Genomic DNA, 13,019 nt, shown 5'->3' with positions numbered 1-13,019 from the left:
CACATAGCCTCCTCAGGCTGTCGATCGTCTACCCTAAAATTAGAACTGTTGAAACGCCATGACATGACATGAGTTTGTTTCAGGAAAACGCAATCAACTCAGAATAAGTACCCTAACTCTAATAACATGTCTAATCGCAATCAATAACTCATGATCCATCAAGCTTTGACCTTGCCATACGGAACTTGAGGTCCCGAATACTGAATGGCACGAACAAACTCATTCTTGTCCCCGTCCTGGACAAGCTTCTCATACCACGCACCCATATCCTGGCCAAATATCTGCACGACTTCGTTGTCGCTCGCGTCAAGCGGTTCAAAGCCCTTTGCGATCTGCGCAAATTGAGCCCCAGCGACACCCATACCCATACCAAGATCATTCTCAACCATCTCAGCTGGTTGGATCGCGCCTTTGACGCGTCCCTCAATAATATCACTAGCCAAACGCGGTTCTGCCGCCGCAGGCCGTCCAATACTCACACCATCAACAACATCAAGCGCGTCTACCATGGCACCCACCGTTCTCAAACCACCAGCGATAAAGATTCTCATTTGATGCGCTGGGTCAAGTGCTTTGGTGATGGTCTCCGCCCACTCAAGAAAGAAACCCTCCCGCTGCTTCGTCGACTCTTTCTCCCACGACAACGCCATGCGCTCATAAGTCCCACCGCTGAGTTCAACAAAGTCGAATCCCAGTGCTTCAAGCCTTTCGCAAAGCTCCCTCGCTTCATCAGGTGTCACGCCGCCGTCCTGGAACTCTACGCTGTTGAGCTTTGCGCTGACGATGAAGGTCGATGAGACGCGCGCTTTGATGGCGTTTGCGATTTCGGAAATGAGGCGGAGTCTGTTCTCGACGGTCTGAGTGCCGTATTCATCGGTGCGCTTGTTGGTGGTTCGGGAGAGGAACTGAGAGAGCAGGTATCCGTGAGCTGCGTGCAGTTCGATGCCGTCGAATCCGGCTTTTTCGAGATACTCGGCGGCGTGGGCGAAACCTTCAATGATCTGGGCAATTTCCTCCTTTGTCGCGGCGTGCGGTTTGCCAAAAGTCATTCCCATCTTGGGGTCTGTGACAGTCAGTACATGTTGTCAAAGTCCAGTGAGTGACTTACCGAGTTGAACGTCAGAGGCTGAGATGGCGACGGGGTTGAACTTGTAGGGAACTTGTCGCCCGGGATGATTGACTTGAGCGAGGAATAGAGAACCGTCCTTCTTGGCTGCTGCGGCCAATTGCTTGAACTTTTCGAAGCGCTCGCCTTCAAAGGGAGCATCGACGGGAATGCCGGGAGATGCAGCGGCCCCGACCGAGTTGAGATCAATGTCTATATTGCCAGTGACAACGATGCCAAAGTTATTCTTGCCTTCACCCCATCTAGAGTTGTCAGTTTGGGTCATCTACTGGCGCTGGTGAACTCACCGTCGGTATAGTTCAATCAACTCGTCGGTCGGAATTCCTCTCTTGGAGATGATCTCGGGATCCCAACTCGCAAGCGACTCAGCCATGGGCGACTTGAGAAACCTGTTTTTTGCGACTCGGCCGGAGGGATAGAGGTGAAGTTCTTGGGCCAAGGGCTCAGGGCGAACGTCTTTGGAGGTGTAGCGGACAGGCATTTTGACGATTATTGTGATTGAAGTGGTGATTGTAATTGAAGTGGTGTATTTGATGAACTCTTCGACAACGTCTTTCAGTCGCCATTTATATACAGCGACATCCTAAGAGCCATCATGTCAATTCAGCATCATTACAAAGCTGAGCACGCAACACGCATGCTGCGGCCAGGCTCTGCTCCGTCTTGTGCATGTCCGATCCGAGAAGCAGAGTCCGAGCCAAAATAAATGCTCCACGGGCTCTCAATAGCAGGGGCGAGCCCCAAGATAATCCAAACTCGTGTCCATGGCATTCCGAAACAGCGCGTCTCTGGGGATAAGCGTACAAGTGGCCCGAATTTGCAGTCCACGGCGTTCCACGGAGTGGACGATCAGGTGAGACCAACCATCATTCAGCATTCAGCATCCAGCGCGTGCGAATCCCAAATGCGACAACACCAGCTATCAACTATTAAAATAAAATATTCTTGTACTTAATTATTTACTGGCATTATCTCGACATGCGAAAAATGGTAATTCGGGCGGATTGTAAACATGGCCCCACCAGCGCCGACGCGTCGTGATCTAAGTGAAGTTGGAGGGAAAAAAAAACACAAAAAAATTGGTAGCTTCTCTTTGATTGAGCGTGTCTAATGCGCTGTTAGTACAAGTTTTACAGGCGACTCTCACTGTAACTTACCATCCTTAGTGCAGGGGCCATGCTAATCTTCTCTTGATGGAAGTTAGTGGGAGTTGAATAATGGTTGCCGTGGCTTACGAACCTGTATCGTTTCACTGTAAGGTTATTAGCATGGGATCGAACTGGTGAGCTTTGCAGGGAGAGGCAAAGTTGAACGGTTGTACTAACATAGACCAATGTGTCCCGAAGGACGAAAGCTAGTCGGAGATTACGGATTATATACCGTTAGTTTGCCACTCCGTGTGACAGGGGTCCCCCGCTCACACTAACAACACCAGTAGCCATCTGAGGATTTCAGTTCAGACAAAAATCAATCTTTGGTAGCAATGAAAGCATGCTGGATGATTTTCTTTGTCCTCAGATCCATAGGGCAGTGCTTTTGTTAGTTATCGGCGTTGGAAATCCCCAGCACGGCGGACTCACTCCAAGATTTCTGGCGATGTCAAAGTAGCAGGGTCTCGCACTGAGACAAACTCAAGCAACCAGGTCCTTTTTTGCATAACACAACAACATCTCAATATGCTTTGAGTTATACTTAACTCACTTTGCAATTTTTATTACAAGTGAAAGTTCTCACGGCAAAGCATGACGGGTGTTTGAGTTTGTGTGCCCTACTGCTGAAGGGTGGTGGGGCGCGTGCGATGTTAAATGTCATCTACCTTGAGCTGATTGAAGGCTGCCCGCATCCTTCTTTGTTTCGAACTTTCATTGTCCCCCTGCCTGGGTTGGACGATTGGAATGTCAATCATGAAACTCCTCTAAGGCGGATGCGAGACCACTCTATCCCCATCTTACCACATCGTCTTTGTCACTGACATTCAATCTCAGTCAAGCAACACTGAGGGCGGCAAACGCGTCATCTGCTCGGCATAGGGTAGTCAATTTCTCATTCAACACCTTGGACTGTCGGAAAGTCTATAGTCCGAATCGACCTGCCCACGCTTATCTTAGCACGACTTTCGTTATCTCGCTTCAGCCGACTCATTTTAGCCAATTCTCACACGTCATTCTCAAGCAGCCGAGCTCACCTCGGTGCAATCAGCTGGTCGTCACATGTACCGCCGCCCAAGTGGGCAAGTCCATGCCAGCTTTTCTTTATTAAATATAAAAAATTAAGTTGGCTTTTAAGTTATAGTTAAAGTATTTGATTTATTATTACTATCCCAAGTGTTGTTCAACTGTGTTTATCCTCAACTTGTGTTTCTCCCACTGCATTGTCTTTGCGACCTGATCTAATCTATTACTAACCCGCCGAGCCAGCCTCGGTCCGCTAACATTCAGCTTGTGGATTGAGGCCACTTGTTCAGTTGGATCTTAAGGTTCAAGGCAGCAGCTCTGTGGTCTGCTGAGACTTAACATTAAGGTCATCGTGTTTTTTTGGCGTAGTGTATGACGCCTTATATTGTGTTGTGTTGAAAACAAACGCCTTATTTTGTTATCTTGCTTTAACGCCTTTGGCTTCACTTTACGCGTTGCTAGATGGGCATTTTGACTTTTAAATACTAAGTATTTTAGCTTTAGTTAAAAGATCCTTATTGTCTTTAATTAACGGTAGTGGTCGGATTGGCCTTACCAAGCTATACAAATCACATGCTGGGTTTAATCAACTAATCAGAGAGTGCTTGGCTATTTACAGCGCAATACATTAAATAATTATTAAAGTCCTAAGCCTCTTATAGTTGTAGTATACTCCCCTTTGCAAAGTTTCTCTGCAAAAAGAGCCATAAGAACAGTTTTCCTGCTGTCTATTAAAGCATCATGGTGAGTGAACCTCAGTGGATGCAATGGAAAGACGATGCTGAAGAGAAGCTCGAGAGAACACATCATCCCTTTTGGAATATTGAGATTGTGTCGGAACAGGTAATTCAGTCGAATGACATGGTCATCAGGAGGAAGAATATCTTGGATACCGGTTCGCGAGAATAGGTGTCTCAGTGCTCTGACATCAGCGTAATTTTTATGCCAGACAACAACATAGTCCTGGCATGTGATGCCGCTATCTTGGATAATGGCCACCGCTCGCATAAGGTCAACTCGTTCTCCCGACAAGGTCTCCTTGTTATATTGCCAGTAATCTTGGGTCCCAAATTTGAGGAGATTGGTCGCAAAATCCTGATTGGCAGCTGTTGGGTATTGCTTACTGCCCTGATCAACCGAAGGGCCTTTAATATTGACATTGAAGAGGATCTTACCATCTTCGCCGTTAATGGAATCGATACTGACAGCAGCAGCTTGCTCGACAACCGAGGGTTTTCTCGATATATACCCTTCTATATCTAGGGCAAAGAACCTGGATTTAGCGGAGAGCTTCTGTCGGTTTAAGAAAGGCTCGAAATTTGATGACTTGTCTATTTTCCAGTTTCCCGGTGTCTGAAGTTGTTGCGAGACGAAGCCTTGATGCTCTGGCTTGCAAGCCTTGGTTGAACCTGATACTGTGTGGGAGAGGATGTGGACTGAGCAGTAGAGCACACGGTACAGCCGCGGATGAGAGCAGTCCTCGTGCATGCAAATCGTTCCAGTATCATCATCGTCTGATAAAACCCCATAGGACTGGAAAAGCTCATATAGCGCGAATTCCTTGGCGCATTAAATGCATCGTATATCGAAATCCATTGCCAGTCCTGTTCGGTTCAGCTTGACTTTTGCTGTTGTCCCACCCAAACGGGAGTTCCGTGGGCATCGTTCTGTTACCCACCGCAAAGATGGGCGCGGGCCAAGACATCTCTGGCCCCAGTTATTGAAGACAGCTTCTACTGCAGATGACAGTCCTGTATTGTTTGTTGACGAATTTCATTTCTATCATGGACAGAACTTACCTTTCTCTGCCTAGTCCAGGTTATATGCTAACACTTGGGCTTGCGTATCTTCCGAGATGGCCATCACTCTCTCCATTCCTTCCTCGGCTAGGGCCGCAGCCTGCTGTTTGATGAACTTGAACCAATGGTTAGTCCTTTTATTGGACTCTTTTTCTTCCATTCCTGGCAATGTGTCTCTTTCTGCGGTGTCGATCTTGGCTCTTTGGGTCATTAGCTGAGTAATGTGCTCCTGAATCTCTTGAGGTGTCCGTTGCCAATGATCAGTAGCATCGGGCTTATATGGAGGATATATTAGGCGATTCTCGATATCTTTCCTCTTCATGTGTTCTTCCATGTGGTATTGAATGTTCCTATGAGTCATGCGGATCTCCCCTACATTCGCTCGACAGTTGGGTATAGAACAAATGAAGAATGGGCCAGTATGAGACAGCAAATGAGCCGAGAGTAAATAAGCGTCTTTGTACGACCTGTCGCAATATAGACAGCGGAATTCCCCTGCTGGCTGGGGTGGGAAATGTTTCATTGCTGTTGCCCCGAGAATCTCGAAGTTGACCAGTCCATTTTCCTTGAAAGGAATTCTCTCAATGGCGAAGATGAAATCTGACAGTACGGTGTTGTCTGCAAGACATTGGAGCTGTTGATGAACTTGGCTTGCAGAGGCAGTGTGAGGCGTAATGAATCCAATTAATCTCTGTCCCTAACTGAGACATGAAGCGGATTGAACGCTGGGGTGATTTAGCATCAACGGTTCGACTTCGGTGGTAAGGTTAACCTGGCGACCCCGGTGCCATGCGAACATGTGCCCACTTGGTAAGATCGCACCATGGCGCTTCCGTTTCGTTGGGGTTTGTGGGATGGTAGTTGGTGATGGTGCACTGACAGCAGGGGTAGGACAAGGAGTATCGACACCTCGCTGGTTGCCCTGAGATTGTGATGGTGTCAACGGCCGCGCAGAATGCACAGTTGCTGTTGATCCGGGTGTCAACTTTTGACGAAGTGGATGGTTGCGAGTTTGGAACGTCAAAAGGCTGTAATTCGTATGCTTGCTTAGCAATAGTGGTAGCTGCGGTAGAGAAGCGCGCATCTCGCCGAAGCTTATCGAACAAATCAACGATAGATCGAGTACTGAGCCCAGTGGATCCAGCTATCAAGGACTTGCCTGCCTCGGGCAAGTAGCCATTTTCAGCGAAGGTAGCAAAGAAATGCCTAATATCCTAGACCCTGGCTTCTTCAATGTTGTACGTCAATATGAATTCCGTGGGCTTCTCCAATACAAGACGCTCTAGAGAGAGCCTTGCTGCTTTTCGTCGAGCTACGAACCAGTTAGTGACTTGTGGCTTTGTAAAGCCTGCCTGGTCAATGATGGTCGTCAATTCTTCCGTCGTTAGCCACAGTCGACCGGCGTGAGAAACAACCCAGTCCTGAAGGACGGTTTCTAAGGCTAGTGGCCCCATTTGTTGGCCTTTGCCAGAAGCCATATCTATAGACAACGCCCCAATACAAAACAATAGTTGCGTGGCATAGTTTGCAAGTTTTAGAGATACGCGATTGACATGGACGAGTTTGTTGTAGCTGTAATCGTGGGGTTATACACCCGTATCCCAGCAACGGACAAGTTCAAACGTTACAGTGGAGACACCCCTGTTAACTAGGCTTGATGCATCAGAACAACCTCTGAGCATCTACATACTTGTTGAACCCTGAATTGAGTGATTGAATTGATCATGTTCTGTCTATGCTGTATTTTCTAAAAGAGGGCCAATTCATCAGGTAACCTATCCATTTTAGGAAAAGCGGCTCCTTTAGTCAAAATGCCCTGCTAATTTGGCTCCTGCGGTTTTAACAAGATCCATGGTTATTCAAAGTCATTAATGCGTGGGGCGTGTGCTCCTCTCCCAAGCCACCATCTCCTCTTTTTGCTTCGCCCGCACAATCCCCAGCCTCTTCACGATATAGTGAATTCGAGAACTACAAGCTTATTTTCTCGCTAGATCTTGATACTGCTCCTCTCTAGACCAAGAAGTCATGTCTTTGGGAACGACGGTGATATGTGCGGGTTAAGTGGGCGATGGATGCTACAATACCCGTTGAACGCGACTTAACGCGACTTGCTTCATGACATATGGCCGAGTATTTACGATTGCGCAACATTCGCGATGGCACTAACCAAGGCGCACATGCAATATGAGCATGAGTACATGTAAGTCGTTGTTTTAGAGACCGTGTGTGCTGTGGTGATGCGATACTGTAAAATGAAGCCATTCAGAGAGGATACTGCGCATCAACAAGCGGCCTCCTCAACCAGACTTGAGTGAGACTACTAAATCCGTCTGCGAATAATCCCATAAACAGAATGCGAAATCAATGCAATTACTTGAGTGAAGCAACAGTGAATGCCTCTTTTTGACATTGTCATCGCGTTCTATCATAAGAAGTATGTACTCATCCTTCGGATTGAACCACATCGCTGCGATCTCCAGTATCTCTCACCAGTGAACAGCACCAGCTACCCTCCCAATATGAAACAATAGATCGACATCAAAGCATACCAAGTAATCACAAAAAAGCACCATCAATAACGCTATCTATTCTACTTCAATCTGCATTACAAATACACTTCCCCCGTCCGGACGCCGACACCATAAGCCGGGCTAATCCTCCCGATGCACCCCACAAAACCTCACCAATTCGTCCGCATTTCGTCCGTCATTCGTCCGTATACACCATCAACACCTTTCACATTCTCACGCAACAAACCCCTTCATATTCACACTCTCCAACATTTCATTCCTCTTCGGCCGAATAATTCTCTTGTAAAACATGTCCGAACCACCCGCCAAGCGCCGCAAAGTTCGAAAAGGAACACGAAGCTGCTGGGAATGTAAATCTCCCCTCCACTCATACAAGATAAGGTGCTTACATGCCCAGGCCGCCGCCGTAAAATAAAATGCCAATTCTCAAAAGAAGACGATCCAACCTGCATAGGCTGCATACAGCGCGAAACAAGCTGTATATCACAAGAATATGTCCCCACGCCGCCCTCCGCTCCCCAAGACAAGCGTCTTGCCCAGCGCCTCGGCCGGCTGGAGGAGCTGATGGAGAAGCTAGTCGAAAAGCCGCTGCCATCGCCTGAATCAGAAGACCCTGCGCTCGAGAGGTTCACGCAGCATACGGCTGATGTGTTTGAGTCGTCTGTCGTGGATAATGCGCAACAGATCCTCGACCAGCCTGATGCTGCGATCGTGACGCACAAGTTCCCAAGCCGCTCTGCAAAGGCGACGCATGTTTCTGCGCAGCTACACGCGCTTTTCCCGTCGCAGCAGATTCTGTATGCTATTTCGCAGCAGAGTCCTGGTGCGCGTTTTGTTCTGGCCATGTTCTACTCGCAGCAGGATCAGATTGATGGGAAACCTGAGCCTTTATCGTCGCTGGCGCAGATACCACCCATTACAAGCCATCCCGCCATTCTCGCCAAGCGTCTCTTGCAGCTCGCTGTCTGTCTACAGCAAATGCCCCCATTCTTCGATGGGAGTACTCTCGGTTTGAGTAAATCGCCGCGCGAAACGATGGAAGAGTGGATTGCTGTTACAGGACGCCTCGTTACGTCCGACGATGACTTTGTCGGGTGTTTAGAAGGTCTCGAGTGTCTTATCTTACAGAGCTTTTACCAAAGCGACGCAGGACATTTGCGAAAAGCGTGGTTAACGGGTCGTCGGGCTCTGAACATGGCGCAGCTGATGGGCATTGATCGTAAGAGCGCAAAGTCAATCAAATCCGTGGATCCATCATTCAGCAACAAGCATCGCCCTTCACCACCGGTCATCTGGTTTCGCATCAACTGCAATGATCGCTACGTCTCTCTCATTCTCGGGTTGCCAATTGGCTCGCGCGATAACAGTTTCGCAGAAGACAATGCTCTCGTGTCGGATGCACCGAGCGACAAGCTTGGCAAGGTGTACGCGATGATGGCGGGCAAGATCGCGGATAGGAATGAGCTCAAGGGAAGTGAGGCATATGTTCTCACGCAATCCATCGACATGGAGCTTGAGAAAGCTTACAAGATGATGGATGATGGTCTGTGGTGGAAATTACCCGACATGGCCATATGCTGCGGTACAGCCGACGCATCGGGCGATGGAATGAGCGTTATAAAGCTCCAAATCCGACACTTCTCGCTTCTCATTCTTCTCCATCTTCCCTATCTTCTTCGCGATCGCGGCCAAAGACGATACGAATACAACCGCGCAACATGCATGCAAGCAAGCCGCGACGTGCTCGCCCGATTCATCGAATACCGCAATTGCTTTACAACATCTGTATCAGGCCGTCACGTCGACTACTCCGCCCTCGTAGCAGCCATGACACTCTTGCTAGGCTATCTCGGCTGGCGCTGGCCAGGCTACGAGACAGAAAAAGAGCACGACAGAGACCTCGCCGAAAAGACACAAGAAAGGATGCAAGAAATGGGAGCGCTGAACAACGACCGGCTCTGCATTGAAGCGGCGGAAACAATTCGGCAGCTTTTGCCCATCGTGCAGAGACAATCAGGCACAAGCGGAGAAAACGTCCATCTCAACGTCCCGTTCCTGGGTACGGTGAACATCAACCCCGGTCCGACGCCGCCAGCCTCCACAGCGAGCATGATAGCGTCCAACAGCACCACGCCCAGTGGCAACGTCGACATGTCACAGTTCCCGCTGTCCTTCAACTCGCCAAACCTTGGCTCCGAAAATTGCGACTTATCCACAACGTGCGCCTTCACGCCTGATGTGTTGGACTCCAACTGGCCCTGCTTCACAGCCGACCCAGAAGATTGGGCACTGCAAGGTGTAGACACTACGTACTGGACTATGCTCAACAGCAGTATAGCATGAGGATAAAGATATGTATGATTACGATATTTATACCCAAGATGAACCAATAAAACACCAAACGAATGCATACCAACGTGTAAAACAAAGGGACTAGGCTTGTCTAGCCAGGGTATCTCCATCAGGTAACCTCCTCAACAAACGCCACAAATGAGATCAACTCCAGTATCCAGTGGTGAATTAGGTGCAATGTACGTTTGAGCGCATAGGTAGTATTCAGTCCTGTAAGCCTTCTACCAGGGCCTCACGGTCAACATCAACAGTAGTGACCTGAGCTGGCGCGCCCTTTCGCTTCTGAGCAGCCCAATATTGATGAAAGCCAGGAATAGAACCGGGCTGGTTGATCCCCGGCGTCCGATTAATATGCCTGTCCCTTTCCTTCTCCGCAGGTTTTGGAGGGGCGTTTTCACTATTGCCTGAAGCCCAAGGTCTCCAGCCAACCCATTTTCCTATTCCTCCTGCGGGACTCCCTTGGGGGGTATCCGAAGGAGCTGGCGACGCAGATCTGTTTGACCCAGGCCTGTTAAGTGGGTTGGACACAGTTCTACTTGCAGGAAGACCAGCGAAAGTGTCTCGGAGGGCAGCGGTGCTTCGCTTAGCTGCACCTCTGTAAAGTGTGGGCTGCGCTGTAACGCCCGTAACGACAGCCTCAGCGCCACCAAGTGGTCGAAGGGTGAGCTGGCTAGGTCGAGCCTTGAGGGTGTGAATGTCAAGCCCGCCTGTAAGAGACATGATGGATTCATGAGAAATAGCTCGATGAATCCTTGGACGCGGCATGTAGTCGTCTCGGTTGTCTTCAGAGCTCTCAACGATTGAGCTCTCGTCGATTGATGGGGTGTTGCCAAGATCGGGTGTCTCAATTCGAGACATGACCTCCTCACCCTCATTTTCGTCCTCCTCATGTATCACATCATCGTTGAATTGACGTGAATTTTGAGGCGGCGTACCTGGATCAAGCTGGAGGGAAGGTGCTTGAAGGCTGAAAGCCGAAATGTCAGACGGGCCTTTACGGTGCGTCCGCCAGGTGGGTGACATGGGGTCAAAGCTTGTGGCTGGTGACATTGGATAATCGCTATCGCCAAAATTCGAGTCAAACATCGAGTTTCGCAGATTCGATCGTGGTGAACTTGGAACGGACGACGCGATTTCAGAGGGTTGCTCTGAGAGCATGGACCATCTCTGTTTGGGCATTGAGATGACAGAGTTGGGTTCTTTGGTGTTGATGGAAGCGAGGGCAGGCAGGGCAGGTCCCAAACTCCAGCGAGCAGAAGATCTCGGGGTGGATGTGCCAGAACTTGTCGAAGCTGAAAAGATACTAGAGTTCAAGCTCGCGCGCTTCCGCCTCATTTTGTGTTTATCGGCCTTGGCTGTAACGTGATAGTGGTGGTGGATGTGAAGCTCTTGCGATATTCGAGGAGTCGTCGGCGGCTCATAAGCCTCGAGTTCGTCTTTGAGAGTCGTGCTACTATCGGCAATAGGTTGGTGGGTGACAAGCTGTTCTCGCAGAGACTGAATCTCATCGTTCGAATTGAGAAGCATCTCTCGTAGCTCAGCCATGCCAAGTTGTAGATTGGCATTGTCTTGGAGAAGATCCCGAACAAAATGATTGACGACGGGATTCCCTGGCTTCGGTTCTTGCAGTGTCTTGGATGCAGCTGCACCTTTTAGACGACCGGCGGCTGTATTGAGCTGCTTCTCAACTTGACGTTGACGCTCCATTCGCCCAATAACCTCGGCATGTCTTTGACGCTCCTCTCGAGCTTCCTCTTCCATCCTCTCCAACTGATCCTGCATATCCATGATACCGCGTTGCGCCTCCTTGCAACGCTGTGCATGTGTTCGAGCATCTTCTTTCGTCGACCTCAATTCGTGATAGAGATCATCCTGTTCGAGTTCCAAGAGGGAAATATGCCTCTCGGCATCTTCGGCTCGCAGGGCAGCAGACTCGAGTCTTCGGACGGCTTGTTGAGACGACAGCAGACTTGCTTCGAGTGCTTTGATCTTTGTATCGGATTCGGAGACGGTGCTGTTGAGCAGTTCAAGCTGGTCGAGGAGATTACGATTCTCCTCAATTTTCAGGGCATTCTCAGCCTCTAATTCCTGCTTGGCCATTTCCAGACGCTCTATCCTGGAGGAAAGATCAAGACGATCTCTCTCCGCGTCGGCCATATATGCTTCATGTCTAGCAAGTAGAGCCTACAAGGGAGACAGACAAGTCAGCAGTCTGATGGGGCATTGACGTGTCTAGCGGGGACTGGCATGCGGGACACGCGGGTGTTTAGGCGGTGGAAGAAGTGACAGCCGTATAAAAGCAGAGGAATGCCCCAAAATTGAGGATTGGTACCTGACTAACCTGACCAAGTTGTGCCGCGGTATGGACATCTTTTTCGACTGTCTCTAGAATGGAGCAATTTTTCTTGAGGAGAGCGCAGTCGATTCGTCCACAGCAGCAAGTCATCTCAGAGATATGCGGCTCCGGCCCAAAATCCGGCCTCTCCATGATGGGCGGAGCGAAATCGGAGATGGAGAGGCCTTGAAGCTTTGATTACTGTACGGATGATAGGATGAAGGATTCGCGAAAGGTAATGAAGGCGGCGGAAGATAAGGGATCGGTCGGCAACATGATAATACTATAGCTCGGAGGAGATAAGGAATGAATCGAAGGGTGAGGATTAGAACATGGTTCGTCGGCAGCCGGTATTAGACTCGTGACAAGCCAGAGTCGAGGCGAGGCAAGAGGACGATGGCCGTCTCGTCGGATTCGAGTCGTTTTGATGGGAACGGCTGGTGTTTACTGTTGAGCCAAACAAAGAGGGTCTTTGTTGTGTATAATTGGCTGACGTTGTAATTGGTATGTGGGCTCCCGCGCGAGTCTAAGTTGGGTAGGAGTGGAGTTCTGTTCCTGACTTAGCGAGATCGCCGACAGTTGAAGTTTTAGAGTAAACAAAGAAAGTGATGCAGATAAATATGACAGTGACGACTTGTTTGTATTCGTAGGTGTGTTTGCATTGAGAGAATAAACAAGGCAGATGAGGCCTCAAAAGAGACC

At 49.2% G+C, this 13,019-nt stretch overlaps 5 protein-coding genes across 5 annotated transcripts; 1 reads left to right on the top strand and 4 right to left on the bottom strand.

Moving 5' to 3' along the window:
* Nucleotides 1–158: 158 nt before the first annotated feature.
* FOBCDRAFT_293912 (uncharacterized protein) lies at nucleotides 159–1,607 on the bottom strand (the record flags this gene model as incomplete). The annotated part of the gene is made up of 3 exons (XM_059611838.1): nucleotides 159–1,063; nucleotides 1,109–1,368; nucleotides 1,414–1,607. The coding sequence occupies 3 exons, from the start codon at nucleotides 1,605–1,607 to the stop codon at nucleotides 159–161; spliced, it is 1,359 nt and encodes a 452-aa protein (XP_059467258.1).
* Nucleotides 1,608–3,939: 2,332 nt separating this feature from the next.
* On the bottom strand, nucleotides 3,940–5,226 carry FOBCDRAFT_261371 (uncharacterized protein; the record flags this gene model as incomplete). Its single annotated transcript, XM_059611277.1, has 2 exons — nucleotides 5,100–5,226; nucleotides 3,940–5,051 (listed from the first exon to the last, which is right to left on the bottom strand). Exon 2 carries the CDS (start codon nucleotides 4,786–4,788, stop codon nucleotides 3,940–3,942), a length of 849 nt encoding a protein of 282 aa, XP_059465000.1. The 5' UTR covers nucleotides 4,789–5,051; nucleotides 5,100–5,226.
* On the bottom strand, nucleotides 4,676–6,577 carry FOBCDRAFT_261370 (uncharacterized protein; the record flags this gene model as incomplete). Its single annotated transcript, XM_059611276.1, has 4 exons — nucleotides 4,676–5,051; nucleotides 5,100–5,717; nucleotides 5,980–6,305; nucleotides 6,420–6,577. 3 exons carry the CDS (start codon nucleotides 6,575–6,577, stop codon nucleotides 5,110–5,112), a joined length of 1,092 nt encoding a protein of 363 aa, XP_059467257.1. The 3' UTR covers nucleotides 4,676–5,051; nucleotides 5,100–5,109.
* A 1,089-nt stretch (nucleotides 6,578–7,666) lies between these two features.
* On the top strand, nucleotides 7,667–9,989 carry FOBCDRAFT_183920 (uncharacterized protein). The gene is made up of 2 exons (XM_031185204.3): nucleotides 7,667–7,980; nucleotides 8,028–9,989. The coding sequence occupies exons 1-2, from the start codon at nucleotides 7,920–7,922 to the stop codon at nucleotides 9,971–9,973; spliced, it is 2,007 nt and encodes a 668-aa protein (XP_031040846.2). The 5' UTR covers nucleotides 7,667–7,919; the 3' UTR covers nucleotides 9,974–9,989.
* A 1-nt stretch (nucleotide 9,990) lies between these two features.
* Nucleotides 9,991–12,720, bottom strand: FOBCDRAFT_293906 (uncharacterized protein). The gene is made up of 2 exons (XM_031185203.3): nucleotides 12,324–12,720; nucleotides 9,991–12,166 (listed from the first exon to the last, which is right to left on the bottom strand). Exons 1-2 carry the CDS (start codon nucleotides 12,468–12,470, stop codon nucleotides 10,187–10,189), a joined length of 2,127 nt encoding a protein of 708 aa, XP_031040845.2. The 5' UTR covers nucleotides 12,471–12,720; the 3' UTR covers nucleotides 9,991–10,186.
* Nucleotides 12,721–13,019: the final 299 nt, after the last annotated feature.

The sequence above is a fragment of the Fusarium oxysporum genome, chromosome V (assembly GCF_013085055.1).
Source record: "Fusarium oxysporum Fo47 chromosome V, complete sequence".
Lineage (NCBI taxonomy): Eukaryota > Fungi > Ascomycota > Sordariomycetes > Hypocreales > Nectriaceae > Fusarium > Fusarium oxysporum.
The sequence above is the reverse complement of the archived record's forward strand: the minus strand, read 5'-3'. Positions and strand labels throughout refer to the sequence as shown.

Bases quoted from the DNA above. Each gene is read 5' to 3' on its own strand.
- FOBCDRAFT_293906 (XM_031185203.3), bottom strand. From the start codon at position 12,470: ATGGAGAGGCCGGATTTTGGGCCGGAGCCGCATATCTCTGAGATGACT. The intron at 12,167-12,323 runs GTTAGTCAGGTA...TCTCCCTTGTAG, and splicing joins CCGCGGCACAACTTGGTCAG to GCTCTACTTGCTAGACATGA.
- FOBCDRAFT_183920 (XM_031185204.3), top strand. From the start codon at position 7,920: ATGTCCGAACCACCCGCCAAGCGCCGCAAAGTTCGAAAAGGAACACGA. The intron at 7,981-8,027 runs GTAAATCTCCCC...TTACATGCCCAG, and splicing joins AACACGAAGCTGCTGGGAAT to GCCGCCGCCGTAAAATAAAA.